We start from the raw sequence: 19,763 nt of genomic DNA on the forward strand, positions 1-19,763 counted from the left end.
CAGGGAAATATGAAGACCTGTGTTATACTGAGATCAGCCTAAGCAATCATAAATACATCTTCTGGCCATAAAAATCCATGACTCAGTTAACATCCAAACTTACCAGCCTTGTCTGTTTGTGTAGTATTTACGCTTGTTTATAGTACAAATAAAACAAACCAAGCACTCTGAGCTACCATCTTAGCATGTGCAATTATTTCCTAAGGTACCACTTAGCTGCTACTGTGGCTGGAAAGGTCAACTGCTGATTACAAGTTGCTGTTCATGAACAGGTCTTTTGGGGGCTATTCCATGCTCTGCCCTATGTGAAACAGAGCAAATAATTCTGCGTGCCCAGCCTTGAACACGGTGTCTGCCCTCTGGAACCAAACTGTTAGTGTAAGCAGGGATCAGGCACTCCCCTTGGGCAGAGGAACGTGACAGAGTGATGGCTACCTGACGGGGCTGGTGACTGGGAGAGGCCTCTCTCATGCAACACAGAAGAAAGCTGGATAAATGAACCAGAGTCTCACTCTGCCTAAGGGGGAAAGCTTCCAACAACACTTCCCCATCCCTTTCTCACTAGCACTAATCGTGTTTTACAGCTGGAGCATACTCTTCTGTGACCAAATGCCAAGAGGAAGGGCAGAGACAACTGAGCCTCCCAACTTTCTGCCAGGACATTTGCAGGGGATGGCTCCCAGTCAACTGTGAGTCACCACAATTGGAAAAGACAGCAAGGAAGCTCAAGCTGAAAAGCTGGGTTAAATTTGCTTGGTTGGGCCAGCAAAAACAGCCATCCAGCCAAGACACTTACCATTGATTTTCAAATCCTGTTAGATACTACCGTTCAACGTGCATCATTCCTTGTCTATTACATTGAGTGCACGACCCACACCCCTCTGAAGAGTGAGCACTTTACTTTTTGCTTGTTATTTGCTTCGTTACAGCAAGTGTTACTTTTAACCTCCTCCCCTCTTTCCGCAGCCTCTGCTGCAGTTGAATTAGGCTGCTAATATCAGCCTTCAAAGCTTTACAATCAATTCCCCATGCTGTACTTGTGTCCCCCAGGTCCACAGGCTGGAATGCAAGGGAACAGATACAAGAGAACAACCATCAGCCTCTCTTCTGATATTTTTCCTAGACAGGTGCTTGACTGTACAGATCATTATCATAAAAAAGCTGAGGCAAGAGGACATTCACTTTACACAGGCAAAGAACACGTGTAAGGACTAGTAAGTTGGATATATTGCATCAGTTTGTTGTGAAACTCAGTGGTGTTTTTTTTTTTTTTTTGGCTCACGTTATGTTCTCTGATCCCCTGGTACTATTTCAGCATCACTAAGCAATTGCATGCCTTGGTGTCTGCAGTCATCACTTCTTACGTGTTGTGGTAAAAGGAATATGTACTTCCTCAAGAAAAGGAAGTGGTCTCACCTTCCACATTTTTGCTGTAACTCTTCAGCTAGTGGGAGAAAAAGGGAATCAGACTACTGTAAAGAGTCTAAAATCAGCTGTGAAACAGAAAGAAAATTCACTTTAGTAACACCCTTTTCTGAAACTCACACGAGGGACAGAAATAACTGCATTTCTTGAAGTGCAGAAGTTTCATTTCTCTACACAGCACATTGTGCATATTCCTGCAAGATTTTCAAAACATACAGCATTAGAAATTGAGCGAAGAAGTAAAAGCTAGATTTTCTTGTTCAGTTTTATTAGCATATGAAGCTTTCTTATTTATTGAAAAAACACACCGCAGGCTTACGACACCAGTACAATGAATAATTTCTTTGAAAAATATGAAATAAAAATGACTTTTTCTCAGGTGAAAGAGATAACGATTACTTGGACAAATCCAAAGATTCCTCTTAGAAACTGTCACTTAAGCCTTCTCCATATTTTTTATTATTATACATGTAGCCTTTTTTTCCCCACAAAACAAAAGAAACTATCCACAAAACCCAGCTGCCTCAGCAACAAAATAGAAATTGAGCATAAGCACTGTTCAGTCTGTACTTGTTATTGTGCTAAGCAAAATATTTGTCCATATGTATCAATGACAGTAAACTCTGCTGGCAGAGGCTGAAACAAACCTTGCTAGTTTTATGTAGAAAGTACATATGTCCATACAGGTAAAAGGTTTTCATCTCTTATGAATCAGGTTTTATAATTTCACATGAACTCAGTAAGAAAGTGATAAAAAACCCCTCAGCTATGTTATCAAAATGTCCTGCTTCTACCTTCATCTTGATGGGGGCATTCAAAGTTGTAGTGAAAATATTAAACATTTGCCTTCTAATCAGATTAAAAACAATACATAAACTTTGAAGTTTATGATATTATGTAACAAGTGTCATCTATTAAAAATAGGATGGATTTTAAAAACATGACTTGCTTATTGCTCCTGGTACTATTTTCATTGAGCAAGATGAGCGACATGAGGAATATGAAGACACTCATCTTCATTCAGTTTTTACTGTTATGTTCAATTCTCACATGTAATGTGGCAGTGCTCAGCTTGAAAGCAACAATTTCTGTGATTTCATTGTTTTGACTGGAAAAGGGAAAACTAACAGAAACATGTTTCTAAACAGTATAAAAATCTTGGAAAAATAAGCTTATAATAAATTTGACCTAAGGAGCTGCCAACTAGCCTTTCAGTAAGATCAGTCATAATTAAACTTGTTTTGAAACCCAAAATAGACTATGGGTCAGCTCCTATGGAGAGGGTATGTTTGTTATATTACCCATTTCTAAAAGGTCACGGTGAGAAAGAAGCATATGTAACAGGAAAGCATACATTAGCTTTATGTTCCTCTGAGCTCTCCTGGGTATCCGCTCAAACAGCAACACTGTTGGGAATGCGGTCTGGGGAAAGGTAGTAGTAAGGGAGCTTTTTGCTCTTGTTGCGCTCAGTGATGGTGCTGACGATCTCATCCAGATTCTTGCGGAATTTTGCCATAGCCTCTTTCACTGGCTTCTCCACGAAGTGTTCATCCGGGTACATGCCCAGAAACAGCTAATCGAAAAATACCAAGAAATCATACTCTGAGATTTAAAAAGCAAAACAAAACAAACAAGCAAAATACTGTTCTGTCTTAATGTTCTCTCACCCAGTAGAACAAACACCCTGAGCTTCAGGAACATTACTGTTACATACAACCAATATTAAGGTAGCCTACCGTAGTACTGACAGTGAAAGATGCTGTCCTGTATTCCCTCCCACCCTAGTTGCTGCTTCTCATCCCTGCATGTGCCTTTCTGCAGTACTGGTACAAGTACCTATTTGGAACCACCTCCACCTGCAAAAAGATGATCCACTAAAAAATTAGCACTTTTTTCAGGCTAGTGGTCAGCCAGACCAGTTTCCCAAGCCTGATCTCTGCAGAGCCACTCAAACATTTGTGCTGCTAAAGGAAGGAGCAGCATGGGAGGGGAATGAACAGCCAGGGATGAGAAAGGATGACTGCTTCTTCCAGCGACAGTGGAAGTTTCTTCTGACTGTCCTTTGAAGTTCAAATTTACAGCTGCTTTCGTCAACTTGGATTTTAAAGGTGCACTGAACACCACGTTGCCAATGTACTTGTTGGCATATTACCTGCTCAAGGTAACTATTTCCCATAAGACTACCCATACTACTAGCTTCTCAGCTGAGATCTGCCTCGCCCTTAGAGAGAAACTTCATTTGAAGTACCCTTTTGCCTGCATCTTCCACTTAAGGACTTCAAAACATGATCTCCAGGTACAGCCTTTGGGTGAGACAACCTACAATCCCATTTTACATGAGGGAAATGTCTGTAGACCATGCCTACGAAGCTTCCTATAGGCTTTTTTTTTTTTTTTTTTGCAGTCCACCCAGCCAGGCACAAGCCACAGCTCTATTGCACATGGCACTGGGGCAGATTTTCCAAATGGACAGGACATGAAGAGACAAAGAGTGCCCCAGCTTCTTTACCAGCTCTACTGGGGCAAGGACTGGAGAAAACTCTTGTGCCCCAGCAACTCTTTTCCTCCCACACCAGCATCGTTACTCAGTAACCCCATGCCCAAGTTCAGAAACTTTCATCTTGGCTGAAACGCAGCTACAGAATAAAAATGACTTATTGCTCAGAGCTGGCTTGTATCTCACTGAACAAGGGCAAACCCACACATCTCCACATGTTCAATTCAATCACAGAGCCAGGAGCAGCATTACAATCTCATGCAGACACGGGGTCTTGCCATGGCCCCTGTGGTCTCACCTACATCCCCCTACGTCCACCAGGAGAAGGGAGGTCGACTTACTTCATTGTCCTGGAATTGGCTCAAGGCCCAGACAGCTCCAAGATGCCAACAAGAACGTCCCCTGTCTGGCAGACTCTCCACAATCTGCTCAATAGTGACTGTTCCCTTTTGTGTCGGAGGAGGGCAGCGCATTGTTGGTGGGGCGTTTGGAATCCAGGAACACCAGTCATACTGCACAAGGCGAGAGAGCACATTGAAAAGCTACAGTGGCTGGTAGCCATTTAGGAACACTGCAAAGAAAATGACAAGTCTTTGCCGTGGGGATTTTGTTTCTGTAATATGAGCCCTTCAAAAAAGAGAAGACACTTAGTACTGTAGTAAAACAAGCCTGCAGTTTTTATTGTGTTTTGAGATTTTTTTTCCTCCAGTCATAATGCATCATTCTTAGATCCCCAGATTTGCTAACAATCCTTGTTATTGGGGTTGTGATTCCAGTGCCACATCTCTGAGCTTACATGTGCACTTGGTGCTGGGGCACTGTCAAAGTCCCCCAGGGCTCTGGTTCCCCGACAGGCACCCACTCAGAGTGAGCCATGGCCACAAACCAGCATTTCCTTGCCAGGCTACTGGGGGAAGAGGGTCGGAGAGGCAGCTGATGGTGAATATCACAGAATCACACAACTGTAGGGGTTGGAAGGGACCTCAAGAGATCATTGGGTCCAACCCCCCAAAATATGGCATGTGGATGTGGACACACTGAGCATCAGACTAGGAACACAGAATCACTCCTGGGCTGCTTCAATGTTGTGGAATGGTGGTGCCTCATTTTATTTTGCCTGAGATATGACCCTGAGTTTTGCCGCCATCTGAGGTGCAGCAGTTACCATTACCCTTTCTTTTCCAAGTAGTTTTTCATTACTTTCATACATATTCCCTGCCATGCCTGATGCTAAGTCCCATTTCAGCTGTGGGCCACACTTACACTGTTCTCAGTCTGTTCTCCACACTGCACAACCTCTCTCCCTGCCATTTTTTCCTATGGCTGAAGACCCTTTTGCTGACAAGCTGAATAACCTCTGCATGCCGAACTCCCCCTCTCATTCTCTGGAGAGAGAATCTCATGTAACGATGGATTAGAAGCAAACAGTTGCAGAGATCCCCAGTCACTGTTGGAACAGCATGGGTTCGTTCAACACCTGCCTCTAGACCTGCTCCGGGGGCTTCTGAGCTGTAGGGGCGGACAGGAGGGTCAGCATTGGAGAGTGATGTAGGATATGTTTGGGAAAAAGGGTCTCCCTGCTTATCTGTGAGATCATCTGTGCCTGAAGCCAGAACATGTACCAAAGAAAGCTCTGCGCAAAAGAGATTGACGAAGAAATTTGCTTCTGGCTGTGAAGTCTGTTTCCCAAAACACTTTGATGCTGGGAGAAACAGCATTTGAAAAGCAGACTGCCACTATAATTTCAGGGTGGATGTGTGTCAGTGAAGGGATAACACAGAGTATCAATATATGACACATTAAACATCACAGAGAAATTGCCAGTTGGATCTCAAACATGAGAAATGAACAGCAATGCCCTATCCATGCATTGGGAATATTAAGCATGTAGGTGCTTTTAAAAACCTGACCATAAACGATCAAAGAAAGCCAAGATCCTCAGGGATATAGGGATATACTGCTTACAAGAACTACTCATGGTAGTCACCCATACATGCCCTCACGGAAAATGCAAAGCAAAGCCACTTAGTGTTACTCTTTGCATTTTGTTGCAGCATGACCCACAGACTACCAGCACACATCCAGGCAGTTCAGGAGATGTCTGGAAGGTATGGGGCTGTGATAGCAAGATTGTGCACCTGAACCCTTCAGCATTTCTGAAACAGGTCTTAGCAACCTGTTTAAATGCTTTAAAAACAACAACAACAAACCTGTTCCCCATAATAAAATATAAATATAAAATAATATAGAAATATAAATAAAATAGAGAAATTATAACCCCCAAACTTGAGCTTTGGTACCTACTTAGGACTCAAAATGTCTTTCTCAAAATAATTTCAAAAGCCTCCAAAACAATTGTTTCCACAACCTTCACAGGGATATGCAGATGGCCCTGCAGTTATTTTGGCCAGAAAGAACAATGTAAATCTGTTCATCTACTAAAAAGCATTTCTCAGACCTTGCCCCAGTAGATGCATCTCCCAGACCAGAAAGAAGAACAGTCTTCCCAGAAATTCCTACCTGACCAAAATTCACAGCTGCATGCTGGGCTGATGTGGTGAATATTATCACTGTGAGATACTCTGCTAGCTTCTCTCGTGTCTTGATCATCTTAGGAAAGCCTGAATGAGAGAGAAGAAAAGCTGAAGTAACCCAGCCATGAAATAATCCAGTTACCCAGTAGCAATCAGTGAGTCAAAGACGTGAGTTAGAGGACCACACAACAGTCACTGAAAAGCAGGGCATTCTCTCTCTGACTCTGTTATGGTTCTGCCACGTGTTCTAACAGGAGTTAATTCAACATCTCTGTGTCCTGGCTGCGCAGCCATAAAAACCAGAGTGATCCTGCCTTACCCCATTCAGGTTTGTGAGGCATCACTACTGCTTGCAAAGCATGGGGCATTCCTTAAGGGAAAGGCAAAGCACAATTATACCTTTAGAACATATGGTATCCCCTGTCCTCTCACCCTACCTACCCCGCAGCAAGGAACCCAGAGAGTCTACAGGGCAGGGGCCTCAGGTCCCTTTTTCTTCCCAAGCTCACTTTTTCTTCCATCTGCAATGCAAGCAGGGAAAGTTCATGCCAAGGAGCAACTCTGTGTATGCTTGTGTTTGTAAAGGTCCAAGGCTCAGTGACCAAGCGTACTGAGAACGAGCACAGGGAGAGCTTATTTGCTGGAAAGGGAAGTGAGGAAATGAGAACTTCTGAAACAGAAACAGCAGAATGAGGAACAGAAATAATTGCATCAAGGTGTCTTTGAGAGATGAATAATCAAACATAGCTATACAAAAAGGAAGAAAGGAATAGGCAGGGACAAGGGAAATATTTTGTTATCAAAGCACAACCAAGCCTGCGTCTCTCCTGTCCTCATTACACCATGGTCCTGTGTTCCTCTCCCTGTCCCAGCCCAGCATGACCACAGGCCCTGGGATACCTAGAGAGCTGACAGCATCCTGGGGTGAGCTGCCTCTGCCCAGGCTGCCTGTGCCAGCTGCTGCCACATCTCCACCATGAACCAGATGCAGATGTGAACTTAACCTGACAGGGGCAAGAAGACATGATAACTCTGGCCAGCCACCAAACCCAAAGAGGAGAGGATGTACCATTGCTTCTTGCACCCTCCTATCCTCAGCACATTGTGCTCATTTTCCAAAGGGGCTCAGCATGATCCCAGTCAGAGCAGTGCTCCCTGGGCACGAGTGGAGACTGGAGAGGGAGCCTAGGGTGCAACAGCACCCCCTATTTATGACTGTCCTGGTTTTTACAAACCCAGACAGGTTACCCTGCTCTCTCTGACCCAACCCTTCAGGTGGCAGCAGTGCAGACAGGTGATGGTGCAGGTCTGGAAATTTTCCTACTACCTATAGTGGCAGTCCTGCCACCAGTGGTGCTTGTATGGTCCCACTCCAGCTGTAGCCCTGGACAGGCTTGCTACTTGTCCCCTGTCAAGACGCTAACGTCAAGCATAAAGTTCCTACAAGCAGGCTATTTTTAAGCCCTAAGAGACAGCTAGAGAAATTAAAATGATAATAACTAGGTATCGTTCAACCCTTTGCTTGTCCAGGCATGTAGGCTCCAGGAGGTTGTTAAAATGAGTGGGAACATCACAGTTTTGCTTGGAGTTCTCACATATAAATATATGTACATGTAATGCCAATGCCAAAGCAATCTGACACAGATCACCAGCCAAAAGGTGCTTCCAGATTTAAATCAGTCAGGACAGTACAAAAAAATCCCCACCCACATGTATTAGCTCCTGAAGACCCTCTTGGAAAAAATATATGGGTGGAAGAAAATAACATGTTTAGGAAAAGGCTGGAGAGCATTAACTTATGTAGAAGAACAGGACCATATTAGAGGTGAGAGCTCCTACAGTCAAGTAATGGTTTGCAAGAAATGAGAGGCAGCAAGAGGAGACAGAGCAAAGGAAAACACTTCTAACGAATTATGAGTACCTTCTCTTGAAGGGAGCAGAATAGCTTGACCATGACTAGTATGCTAAATAAATGCGAAGTGCAGCTTGGCAGTTCTGGGGAGGTTCTTACTTGTCATTTGATGCAAGCTTTGGAGGGCAGGATTCAAGGGGGTGTCACTGCTCCCCGGGATTTCTATCACTATCTGTCTGGTGGTGCCAACAACACATAAAGACAGGCCCTCCCCTGACAAGCTTACAGTCTCGACAGAGAAGATCAAAGGTCCAATCCCCCATGTAAAGAGAGATTACATGAGTTGCCCAAACATATGATGAGAATCTGCGGAAGAGGAAGGAGTAGTCTCCCACGGGAGGGAAGGAGGGCATGACCCAGGGTCTCACCCATAAAACTGCGAGTCTTTGGGCCAAGGGAGAGGCCCTCCAACAGTTCAAGACGTGCTGTGCACACTGCCTCGCTGTCACTAGGGACCTGACAAGCTGCAGACCTGGCCAGGTACTTTACCTGCGGCCTTCATGCCCCTCATCCCGTACATGTAAATGTCCTTGACGAAGGCCTGGAGTTCCACATCCTCACACACCACCTCGTCGGTCTCGTAGTAGATGTGAATCACATCCTCTGCAAAACTGCGGACAGAGGAACAAATGAACAAGACGAAACGAAAAGCGGAAAGAAAGCCTGCCACTCCCAAAGGCCTTCTGCTGAGCTTGCAGAGAGGACGGACACCGCATGAGGAAGAAGGGGGGGAAGAGCAGGGCTCAACATGCTCCCAAAAGCAGTGGGAGTGCAATCATTCTAATTACAGCATCACTCCTGCTCCACCAAAAAGACTCTAGACCACACTCCATCCCCTGACCAGACCCAGTGCTTCCCTGTGCTCCTTACTCTCTTACTTGAGCTTTGCTCCTGCCCAGACCTCTTCCTCACATCCATATCCTTCCCTTAGCACAGACTCCATCTGTGCATCGTACACGTGGCTCTTGCACTGAGAGCAGGGGTTCCCAAACTGCGACAGGGGCACTGTCCCTTCTATGTGGGACGTGCCAAAGCTGCTCCTGAATACTGTTCAGACAGCTCATCTCCTCCTACCACATGTACTTCTCACAAAAGCCAGGTGGCACACTCTGAAGTGAGGGCAGCCCAGGATACTACTGTTGGGGACAGAACAGGGGCTAGAGCTTCTTCCCATGCCCACAGCACACATCAGACATCTCCTCGCTGTTCAGTTCCTCTTCTCACAATCCCTCCTTCTATACAGCCTGCCCAGGCTAACTCATCTCAGGGAGAAAAGCTCTGAAAACACTAAGATAACAGAAACGGTTCTGGAAGCAGTGAAAATAGAAAAGACCAGTTTCCTGCAGATGTGCGTCTCATGATTAACTGAGCTGTGCTGAGAAATTCTGTTAGCTCTGCAGGTACCTATAATCTCTTTCTAAATATTTTGACAACAACCCATAGGGTGAAACATTTGACTGCAGAAGCTTACTGACGGGATTAAGAATTGTTATCTAATCCAGACTTCTCCTCTAATAAGCCATCACTTTATAGTAATTTGGAGACCTTCACGAATCTGTATGTGGTTTCTGTTAGCCAACCAAATCAAAAATTGTTATGGAGGCAGACAGACAAATAACTGCACAAACAGCAAGGATTTTAGTAATTTTTGCTTCCATTGGAAACCAAATAAAAAGAAAAATCCTGCAACATGCAGAGATAAAGCTGCCCTGCCTGACCTCTACCTCCGTCACCTAGCACCTGTGCCAAATGATTACAGAAGGTAATCCTTCTCTTACACAGCAGCAACATTTTAGCCCTCTTTCCATGCAAACAGAAATTAGGATATGAAGTGTAGATAAGGTCTTTGGGATGGAATATTTTTGCCAAGATCTGCAGTTAGATCAGAAAAAAAAAAGCTGACTATCAGAGATTTAAAAATTTGCTGCCTGACCTTCAGTTTTTCTAGAGGGACACACTTATCAGTTTTCTTAAGCCTAAGCCACCTACCTCCTATGAAACAATGGTGGAGACAGAAGTTATTTAATCAAAAGAGTGGAGACTGACACCCCTTCAGAGTGTCTTCAAGGGCATCACACACTCTAAAGGGCACTGCTCAGGCAGATTTGTGGTGACTAGATGCATGACTGTGGATTCAGGGGTCCGGACATCATGCACTCTAAAGGGCACTACTCACACCATTTATAAACCAAATACTTATGAAGAATCTCTCAATCATGTCTGAGGCAGAGTAATACCTTCCTCCAGCTAAATTAAATCATACAAACAATCAAACTAAATTGAGCTAAGCACTATCTGGTATTTGAAAAGGCATCATATCTCAGTTAGCACAAGAAAACACAGGAAAGAGAAGAGGGGCAGGAACAAACACACACAGGCAGGGAAACTACATCAAGAAAACAACCACAGAAAAGTTATAATTTCCTTTTCTCTCAAATGGGCACTTAACAATTGCAGGAAATATCACAAGATAACACCTTGCCAATACACAGAAAAAGCATATGAGGCAAAGATATAACCAACACTCTACTTCGTGTGCACAAATGATCTGGTTTTTACTGAACATGCTTTTCAAAGGCCACAGGATCAGAAACAGCTGCATACTTAGCAAGCAACATATATGGTGCAAAAATACATTGTTTGTTAAATGAAATGCCATTGAAGAATAACTTTAAAAAAAAAAAAAAGGAGCAGTCCATTCTGATTCAGGATTTCAGTTCCAAAAAGGAGCTATGTTTGTATGGCAGCCTTGCAGGACCTCTCCAGATTCAGAATTGCTGCCCTTCCTGGCAAAACCTGGGTCTTGCAATTTTAAGGCATTTTAAGAAAGTTGTTCAAATTGGTTAATGGATAGTCTACTGGGTTTCAAAACACAACTCTCTCATGCAAGCCACACTTACATTTCCGCTTCCACAAGAACCCTGATGAGCTCATGTGGTTAGCTCAGACAGACCACTGGGTTTTCTCCTGGCTTGTGCACAGCTAAAAAAAATACTAGTTAAATTCCCTTTGCAAGGCAAAACTCCAACTCACTAAACCCTGTTAAATCCCATAGAATTCCTATTTCAGGGCTTCTGAAATACAGAATACAAGAAAACAGGGCTGAAAAGAGCAGGAATAAAAAGTCTTTCAGGAGTGTGTGCTTCATTATATATTTTTTCTTCAGATGAGAGGTAAGCTACAGGTATGGCTGTCAGACTCCATCACAGTCCAAGCTCAAAATTAGGCAGAAGGCAGACTGTACTTTGCAGGTAAGAGACTGTTAGTCAGTTGCTCAGCTGTGCCTCACAAAAGTAAATCTGAGAGAAGCAGCAAACACTGAATAGGAAACCCAGCAGGAGCTGTGAACTAATAAGTGTTTTTCGAGATGGGTTCACAACACCCCATGCGATGTCATTTATTCCGTGCCCTGGTGCAGGATCATCTTTACCTACACCACTCCTCCAAATTATTTATTTAAAATGGTATTGGAAGCCCCCACATTTGAGGACTTCACAGGCTCTCCAGATGAGCTCTTCCAGTGCTCCTCTCAATCAAACAGTGATTTGTCCAAAGTCTAGCCAACATCATCTTTGTTGTAATTTTAGCCTTTAATTTCTTTTCCACTACAGACACAGGGAAAAATTCTTTCTGGAAACATTTAACCCTTCTGAATAGTTCTCCCTCAATCTTCTCTCCTCTAGACTTAAACAATGCTAACTCTTTGAATTTCTCATTTTTCCCCTCCGGACTCTGTACCATCAGCCCCAAACTTTCCAAAACCACACTGCTCACTTTGTGGTTTGGTCTTGTTGCTGCCACGCCACTGCTACTGTTTGACATACTGCTGGTTTTGCCTCTCCACTTCCTCAGGGGACAGACGTCTGTCTGTGAGGGAAGGCACACTGTGTTTGCAGGTCCTCCCAGCTCTGCTATGGCAGGATTGAGTCAACACACTCTTTTCCAACCATGCACAGTTCCTGATGACCAAATTCAGTGTGGAGTGGTGGTACCAGCATGTCACTCAAGAACAGAAAAGGGAGGGATGGTGACAGCCTTTGGCCTGTGAGGTTGTATGTGAGCAGTGGCGATGTGGGCACTGATGTGTTAACGACTCTGTGGGTCATGTGAAAGGACAAACTGGTGTTTCCTAGCAAAGGTCTATACCTGAGGAATCAAAACCTGAAGGGAAGAACCACCACAGACAAGTTACAATCCACATGTACAGCAGACACATAAGATGTGCATTACACAAGATAGCATTACACATCTATTCCAAAGAAAACGCTCAAATCAAATGCACCAGAGAGGAGTGCAAGGCAGCAGCTAGTATGACCTACTGATCTCCTGTTGCACCCTTACTGCTCAGTGCAGGCATTACCAAGACATGCTGGTGCCATGTTCACAAGGCTGTGATGAAGAGCAAAGCGTGCAGTGAGAAAACAGAGTTGTCCCTGTGGGACAGTGACTTTATTGGCTCTTTTCAGAACTACAATCTCTTACCTCTTTATAGCCTCCCAGACTTTAATGCCATCATCCCGGTAATAGTAGTAGGGGATATCCTCTTTGCTGTCCATCCCTTTAGCTTTGATCTCATCAGGGAAGCAGAGTGAGCTGTAAGTCAGATCCTTCATTGCTTTCTGAACCATTTGTACATGTCCTCCTCCACCTGTAGCATTTGCCTGCAGGAAGAATGGCAAGACATGAACATAGATAATGTTTTCTTCATGTTGAGATTGGCTTTCCAAATCCCCAGGAGATGGCAGTCAACATGTTGGTGAGTCTGTTTTTACCAGCAGAAAAGCACATCTCCACACACAAAAAGCACCAAACTGCAGAGTTCCAGGTTTGGACATGGAGATTTCACACAGTTCTGAACTGGTGACTCTGAGGTGAAAGATACCATCTTCAGCACAACAGGAAATGAATTCACTATCTCTGTGTCTCAGATGATGCTGGTTATGTTTCCCTTTTAGTAGAAAGGTCAAGAAACAACGTGGTATGTGATGGTTAGAGAGTTGAAACACATAGGGTACTATGAAGAATAATGAAAATATGCAAAGGGGATTACTTACCTTGTCAAAAAGGCCACATTCACAAATAAGCTGTTCTCGGGCTTTGGTATTGATGGCTATTGTGAACCGCATGTGTGGCACCAAGAGCTGTAAAATGGGATGAACAATGAAAGAAAGCAAATTCTCTGACTGAATTTAACAGCAACCATGTATAGAGTTTGATGTCCTGGATGACAGCAGCTAGCTGTATGCTGCCTTGCAAGGCAGCTAGTTGAATCATCTCAACCGAGCAATTACCAGGACTTAACTTTTGGTTTGTTAAAGGTAATGTGAAAACCTCCCTGACCTCCACATATCCCTCATGCAAGAACCAACCTTGAAGAGGGGATGCACAGCAGGCAGCTGCCGGAACATAGCTATGCTGAACACCTCTGAGACTAAATGTGTCCGTAACAGATGGGTCACTGTCTGGTGGATGTGGAAATCAGATGAGCGAACCCAAATTTTGGCCAGCAGCCAGTCATACGTGGCATCTGAAGGAAGGAATATGGGATTTTCTGGCCCAGGCTTTTGACCAAGCTGAAAGACATGAAAAGAATACAAAACCGAAGTCATCCACATTTAAGATGAGACAATAAGAAATGTGCTCCTTTAAAGACCCTGACAGCAAGCCCACCTGGATTGCAATGGGTACAATTTTATTCTCCAGATTCTTGTACAGCAAACAGATGGGTGCAGCCAAGTACTGTACTGTGCATGGGTCTGTTTTATTGGCGTCCACACCATCCAGCAGTTCATAGTCCACAATGAAAATGTTTCCTTGCTGGAAAAAAAAATAATAAAGAAAGCCTGATGTGTTTTAACAGATACGGGCAAGAGGAAAGAACACAGCAAAGTGTTCCTGGTGGGAAGGACAGAAATAGGGCAGGGCAGCAGCTGGAAGGCAGATGAGAAAGGAAAAAGAAAGCACACGGGGAGGATAAGAAAGAAAAGCAGAAAGGCAGAAGCCGCAAGGCTCAGAACAAAAGTTGGGAAGTCTTGGCCAGAGGCTGGCTAGTGCCCTGCAGTTACGAGTGGCTGCAGGCCCACCCTTGCTCATGGTGGCCCAGGGGTGATGTTTGCCACTGGCACAGCAAGCACCTTTACACAGACTACCTGACTTGTGTCTACTAAGCCTGACGGCAAACCTTTCAGCAAAGAGTGGATATATATTTGGTATTCATGCAGTGACACTAAGGCGCAAACAAATTTTGTGCTGTTTCATCCCCCATGCTGATTGTACAGACAAAAGGAAGACACCATCCCTGCCAACCCTTCTTCAGAAGGTTAGTTCAGCTCTGCAGGTGACAGAGGTTAAGATGATTCTAGGTAGGACGTTTTGTCCCTCTGAAGCTCCCTAACCTTTTAGACAAAGCCACTGAAAAGGACCCTTCACCTCCTGGTGACACCTCTGCAACCTGGCCTGCAGCCGAAGAGAGGAGATGTAGCTGAAAGCAGCTAGAACAGGGTTGGGATGTTAGAGAACATAAGGAGCAGATGGAGTCCAACCTCACTTGGAGCCTCACCTTTACTTCCTCCTCCAGGGTCAGGTTCCTCTCCAGACTGCATTCTACCATATCCATAGTCACTGGCAACTTCTTGGGTATCTCTGTGCATCTCCGGATCAGCACGGGATTGCACCCATTCAGGAACTGGTATCCAAACATAAAATCTTCCTTCCAGTGCTGCATCACATATTCTAAAGGAAAATGAGTCTGCAGCATCAATATCAGCGCATTTTGGATTTCTCCCTTCCTCCCCACCTTTTGTTATACTCCACTGCAACTTTGACTAAAGAAAGTTGCAAGAAAGGAATTCCAACAGTGGATTTTTTTTTTTTTAAATCACTTAGACAATGCAATCTTTGCTTTTCTCTTTGACTAGAATGGAATTGATAATAATTTGTTTCTTCATATACAGCAGCTATGAAGAGTAAAATATTCCATTCCAAGGAAAAATACTCTCTCCATCTGCAGACCACCTTCTCAGGTCTTCCACAGCATTTTTAAATCTCACTCTTCAAATTCTCAGGGTGTGCTGTACAGACTGATGACACTGGCAGGGGAAGGGAAATATTCAACATGGGAAGGGAAAGAACAGCAGCGGATGGAGCAGTTCACTTGGCTGGAGCTGGGTGAGGGCTTCCTGGGGAAGGGTTTTGGCTGTGGGCTTCTCACTAAGGCTCCTCATTGGCTGTTTTAATGTTTGTTTTTTTTTTTTTCCTGTTTATTTTTCAATTGTTAATATAAACCTAAATTAACAACTCTTCTGAATAAAATGGTAGTTTTAGGTACTCCATCTTCTTACTATTACATGTGTAGTAATACTGCATGTTTCCAAACTTGCAGTTCTCAGTTTCCTAATATATTGCCACTTCAGCCTACAACTTCAAAGTCAGAAAAAACATGATTAATATTAAAAATTCCATCGGTATCTTCAAGGGAAAAACAAATGACTTAACCAAGTAACATTTCCCACTATGGCCTGTTTTCAGGAAAAAAAATTCATTTTTCATTCAAAAAAATTTTCAGAAAAAAAAAATCAGAAAAACTTTTCCTGAACTCAATTTGTTTTTCCAGGAAAGGTGAAAGGATGAAAAAGAGAGACCTGGAGGAATGCAGTGATAATTAAAAAAAAAAAAATCTCACATTTTTTTCTAACAGAGGAGGAAAAGTTGAGTTTACTTAAAGTTTATATTTACATCATCTCTGTCAACTGCACAGTGAGTTTGGAGCTGTATCTGAAGTCTATAGGGAGTAAAAAATGACTCATCTCCTTGGACAGAAACTGCATGACTGAAAAATGTCTTGAACTTGTTTCTGCCGGGGTAGGGCTTGCAAATAATCATATTTGGTTACGTTAATATAATTGAGACTGATTCTTAAAAATTTAAAACTTGCAAAATTGGAGTATTCCTCATGGACATGGAAATATTATCAATTAAATTAAATGTAAATTATATCTAAGCCTTGTGTTAAAAGTACTTTAGGAAGCAATCTTATTAAATGTAACAAATTGCTGTAATTAGCTTTTAATAGCTCTGGACTCCTTGTGTGGTTTATTTTATACCTGAGACCGTAGAAATTCCTCCTATTTTTGTTAACTGGTCTTTAGCCAGCCTGAAGAGAGGAAATACTTCAGGGCAGGAGGGAAAAGTATATTCTTTTGCAGAGTCAGAACAGGCCATTTACACGCACTTGAGGAGCCACACAGTAACTGCTGAATAGTATCTGTGTATCTATTATATCCAGTAACACAGTAAAATTAAACCAAGTAATATAACCGCCAGTCATAGTATCAGGTTGGGTTTGGCTCACAAATCAAAGGCTTTCCAGCCCTGCTTTACAGAAGTGACACCACCAGCTCATTGTGTCTGCAATACCTTTACTCAGCTTTCAAATGACTGCTAAGATTTCATACTGAGAAAGATTAAAGAAAAGAAGAATTTTCTCTTTGTATCTGAATACTGCATCAGTGGAAGTTTTAGCAGTACCAAAGATACTCCAGAAACCAAATAAGCATGAATACAAAAGTGAAACTCAGGCTCTTACAGTGTTATTTTTTTTTCTAGTAAGAAGATGCGAGCATGAAACGGTAAATGCAGCACCACATTTAATGCAGTACGCACCAGTAATTCTGACACATTTTTGAAGAGAGGTAACATTTTGGGTAGATGCCGCAAGCCTTTTTAAGCACTAACTTGCACTAATTTCCAGTAAGAATTATGGTTCCTCTGGTTGTGGTCTGATGGCCTATTTTGTCTGCAGCAGAACCAGGTAAAGAAGCTACAGCTCCCAGGTCATTCTCAGCTCTGTGCAACCTCTCCCCTGACCTGCTGGACTGATGGCATGCATTTTCATGCTTGAAACAAGTTCTGTCAAAATGACCCCTGTTAGGAACAACTTACCACCAAAAGCATTTGAGTTACACCTCACAATTGGCACAGATGGCCCACAAGAACTGACAGAGGGGAGCTACAGCAGAATTGAGGCATGGTTACCTCCCCATGCCAGAACAGGAATGAGGAGCCGGGAGCTTTAGCAACGGTGTAACCAGGACCAGGCACATGGCTGGGATGTTAGGCAACAGACTTTAATTTGGACTATGCAAGAGGCCAGAGGGCTGATTCTAGCACTAACTTTTAGTGGAGAACATTTCCAAACAGAGCTCTTAGCAGATTGTTCACGTATTTTTATGACTGAAGCGGGAGATACGTGAGCAAACTTTCAAAAATGGCCTTATAAGTTAATATGCTCTGAAAACCCCACTAAACTATCTTTAGGTTTAAATGCTAAACACATTTGAAAATTTGTTCAATGGGACTTGCACATGTCTGAAAAATAGGTTTCTAAAAGCCAAAAGAGACTATGATGCCCAACTGACTTGATCTCCAGTATAACTCAGGACAGAGAACATCACTGAGCAATCCCCAGCAGTTTTAGCTTGTATGACATTGTAAATTAGAGAAGTTGTGGATGCCCCATCCCTGGAAGTGTTCAAGGCCAGGTTGGATGGGGCTTTGGGCAACCTGATCTAGTGGGAGGTGTCTCTGCCCATGGCGGGGGGGTTGAAACTGGATGACCTTTAAGGTCCCTTCCAACCCAAACAGTTCCATGATTCTATGGTAACTTCATCTTTTGGTCTTGCAGGCTGTTACTATGATCAGCAGTCTAACATTAGACGCTGTTTACGATAAATAATGTGAGAGCAGAAGTGTAGATCAGCCACTTCCATCCTAATCAGATATATTCACAACAACAAATTAGTCATTTGACGACGCAAACACAAGCAAATGCTGATAAACCCACCAGAGATTGTATTGCTGATTCTCACGAAGATCTTCTCAAAATCCGCGAAGTCACTCCAGGAGGACTGGAACATGTGCATAAACCGGTTGATATAAAGATTCTCCATTCTAAAAACAAAACAAAGTCCTGAACTGTTACATAAATGCTAAACTTGCTGTTATTAAATAGAAAGGACTTATTTTGATTAGATGACAGTGGATATAGAATAAGGTTGGCTTTCCACTAACACTTCAAATGTGCAAAGAAAAGCACATTCACTGTACAAAGATGGGTGGGGAAGATAACAGAGCAAAGGAAGACCACAGTGTCACAGGAAATCCTCCCAAACAGAATTTGAGGGACGAACAACTCCAGAAGTCTGGAGTTATAAACAGTAAACTAAGACTGAAGGACATTAAAACGAACTGCATTAGAAATGGCCGAAGAGGGCAAAAAGCCTGAGTGAGGGTTTCTGCTTGCTGATAGTGTAGGTCACATAAGCACCTTAAATCTTCAGGATTATCCCCACCTACACATGATTAATCCTGCATATCTAAGGAACTATACGCTGCCAACAGCATCTTAAGATCCAGCCCTGCAAGAGACAAAGGAATCTCCCAGCCATATCTTCTTCTTTCTAAGTTCAGTTTTGCATGTCTCAAGAAACAGAACTTTCCTTCCTTTCTTCCACTATTCCCAAGTCCCATATAACTCTCACAACTCTCATATTTTTCCTTAAGTTTGTACCCTGTCCACTGTTACACTGTGCCTGCCTTTGGGTTTTCAAACACGCCTCAGGTGTCTTCCTTCCTATTGCATCCAACCTAAAGGAAGACCTCATGCCTTCACCTCAGTTGTGCAGATAGCTATCCCAAGTTCCCAGAACACAACAGGGTAGCTAGATAGGAGCTATCAAACTAATTCCCCAGAGCTTTTCAGTCTAACCAGCCAAAAACGTAAGCGTAGATTTTCAACCCAACATGCCAGGCAAGTACATTGCTGTTCCTTGGAAAAATGTCTTTTGTGTCACACCGGTTCTCCAGAACAGCTGGCTATCTGCAATAAAGCTTCAGTTTTCTATTTCACAGCGATGTGCCCTTACAGCCAAAGACAACAACAACAACAAAAGTCCCTGCACTCTGTTAAACATTCTGCAAGTTTTACTTGGCTGTGAGTCAGGATCTCTGACAATATATTGCAGACTGGTAGGAAAGGATGGCTAGATGGGCTGCTAAGCTCCCTACTTCTCTTATCGAACTACGCTTGATGACAAAACCCCCATCTGATCTCCTGGGAGGCACATCTTTCCAAAATATGGAGGGACCAGCATGTTATCAGAATCACAGATGTAGAAATAGTGGGTGATCTTAGAGCAGCCTGGTCTCATCTCAGACTGTCTCACCATTTGATACAGCACGATGCAGCTTGGCCTTGTGAGACAGCTCTGAAGTGGACTCACAGGCCAGAGGGTTCCTATTTTCCTCATTAACCCTGTATTATTTCAAAGAACTCATCAGAATTTTTCAGGCTCACCCAACAGCTCGGACTCTGTTTTTTCAATGACATGAGAAGTGC

The 19,763-nt window shown here is 43.3% G+C and overlaps 1 protein-coding gene across 2 annotated transcripts in view; it reads right to left on the reverse strand.

Moving 5' to 3' along the window:
• Positions 1-1,676: 1,676 nt before the first annotated feature.
• ALOX5 (arachidonate 5-lipoxygenase) overlaps positions 1,677-19,763 on the reverse strand; it is a 31,156-nt gene continuing 13,069 nt past the window's right edge. For both annotated transcript variants that reach the window (XM_080597137.1, XM_080597138.1), the window contains exons 5-14: positions 18,210-18,316; positions 14,928-15,100; positions 14,039-14,185; positions 13,738-13,941; positions 13,423-13,509; positions 12,851-13,029; positions 8,858-8,979; positions 6,443-6,543; positions 4,264-4,434; positions 1,677-2,998 (exon numbers count right to left, since the gene is read on the reverse strand). In XM_080597137.1, the coding sequence (XP_080453263.1) occupies positions 2,819-2,998; positions 4,264-4,434; positions 6,443-6,543; positions 8,858-8,979; positions 12,851-13,029; positions 13,423-13,509; positions 13,738-13,941; positions 14,039-14,185; positions 14,928-15,100; positions 18,210-18,316 (1,471 nt within the window). In that variant the 3' untranslated portion in view covers positions 1,677-2,818. The remainder of the gene's footprint in view (positions 2,999-4,263; positions 4,435-6,442; positions 6,544-8,857; positions 8,980-12,850; positions 13,030-13,422; positions 13,510-13,737; positions 13,942-14,038; positions 14,186-14,927; positions 15,101-18,209; positions 18,317-19,763) is intronic.

Source organism: Anser brachyrhynchus, assembly GCF_964034855.1.
Source record: "Anser brachyrhynchus genome assembly, chromosome: 6".
In the NCBI taxonomy this organism is placed as follows: Eukaryota; Metazoa; Chordata; class Aves; order Anseriformes; family Anatidae; genus Anser; species Anser brachyrhynchus.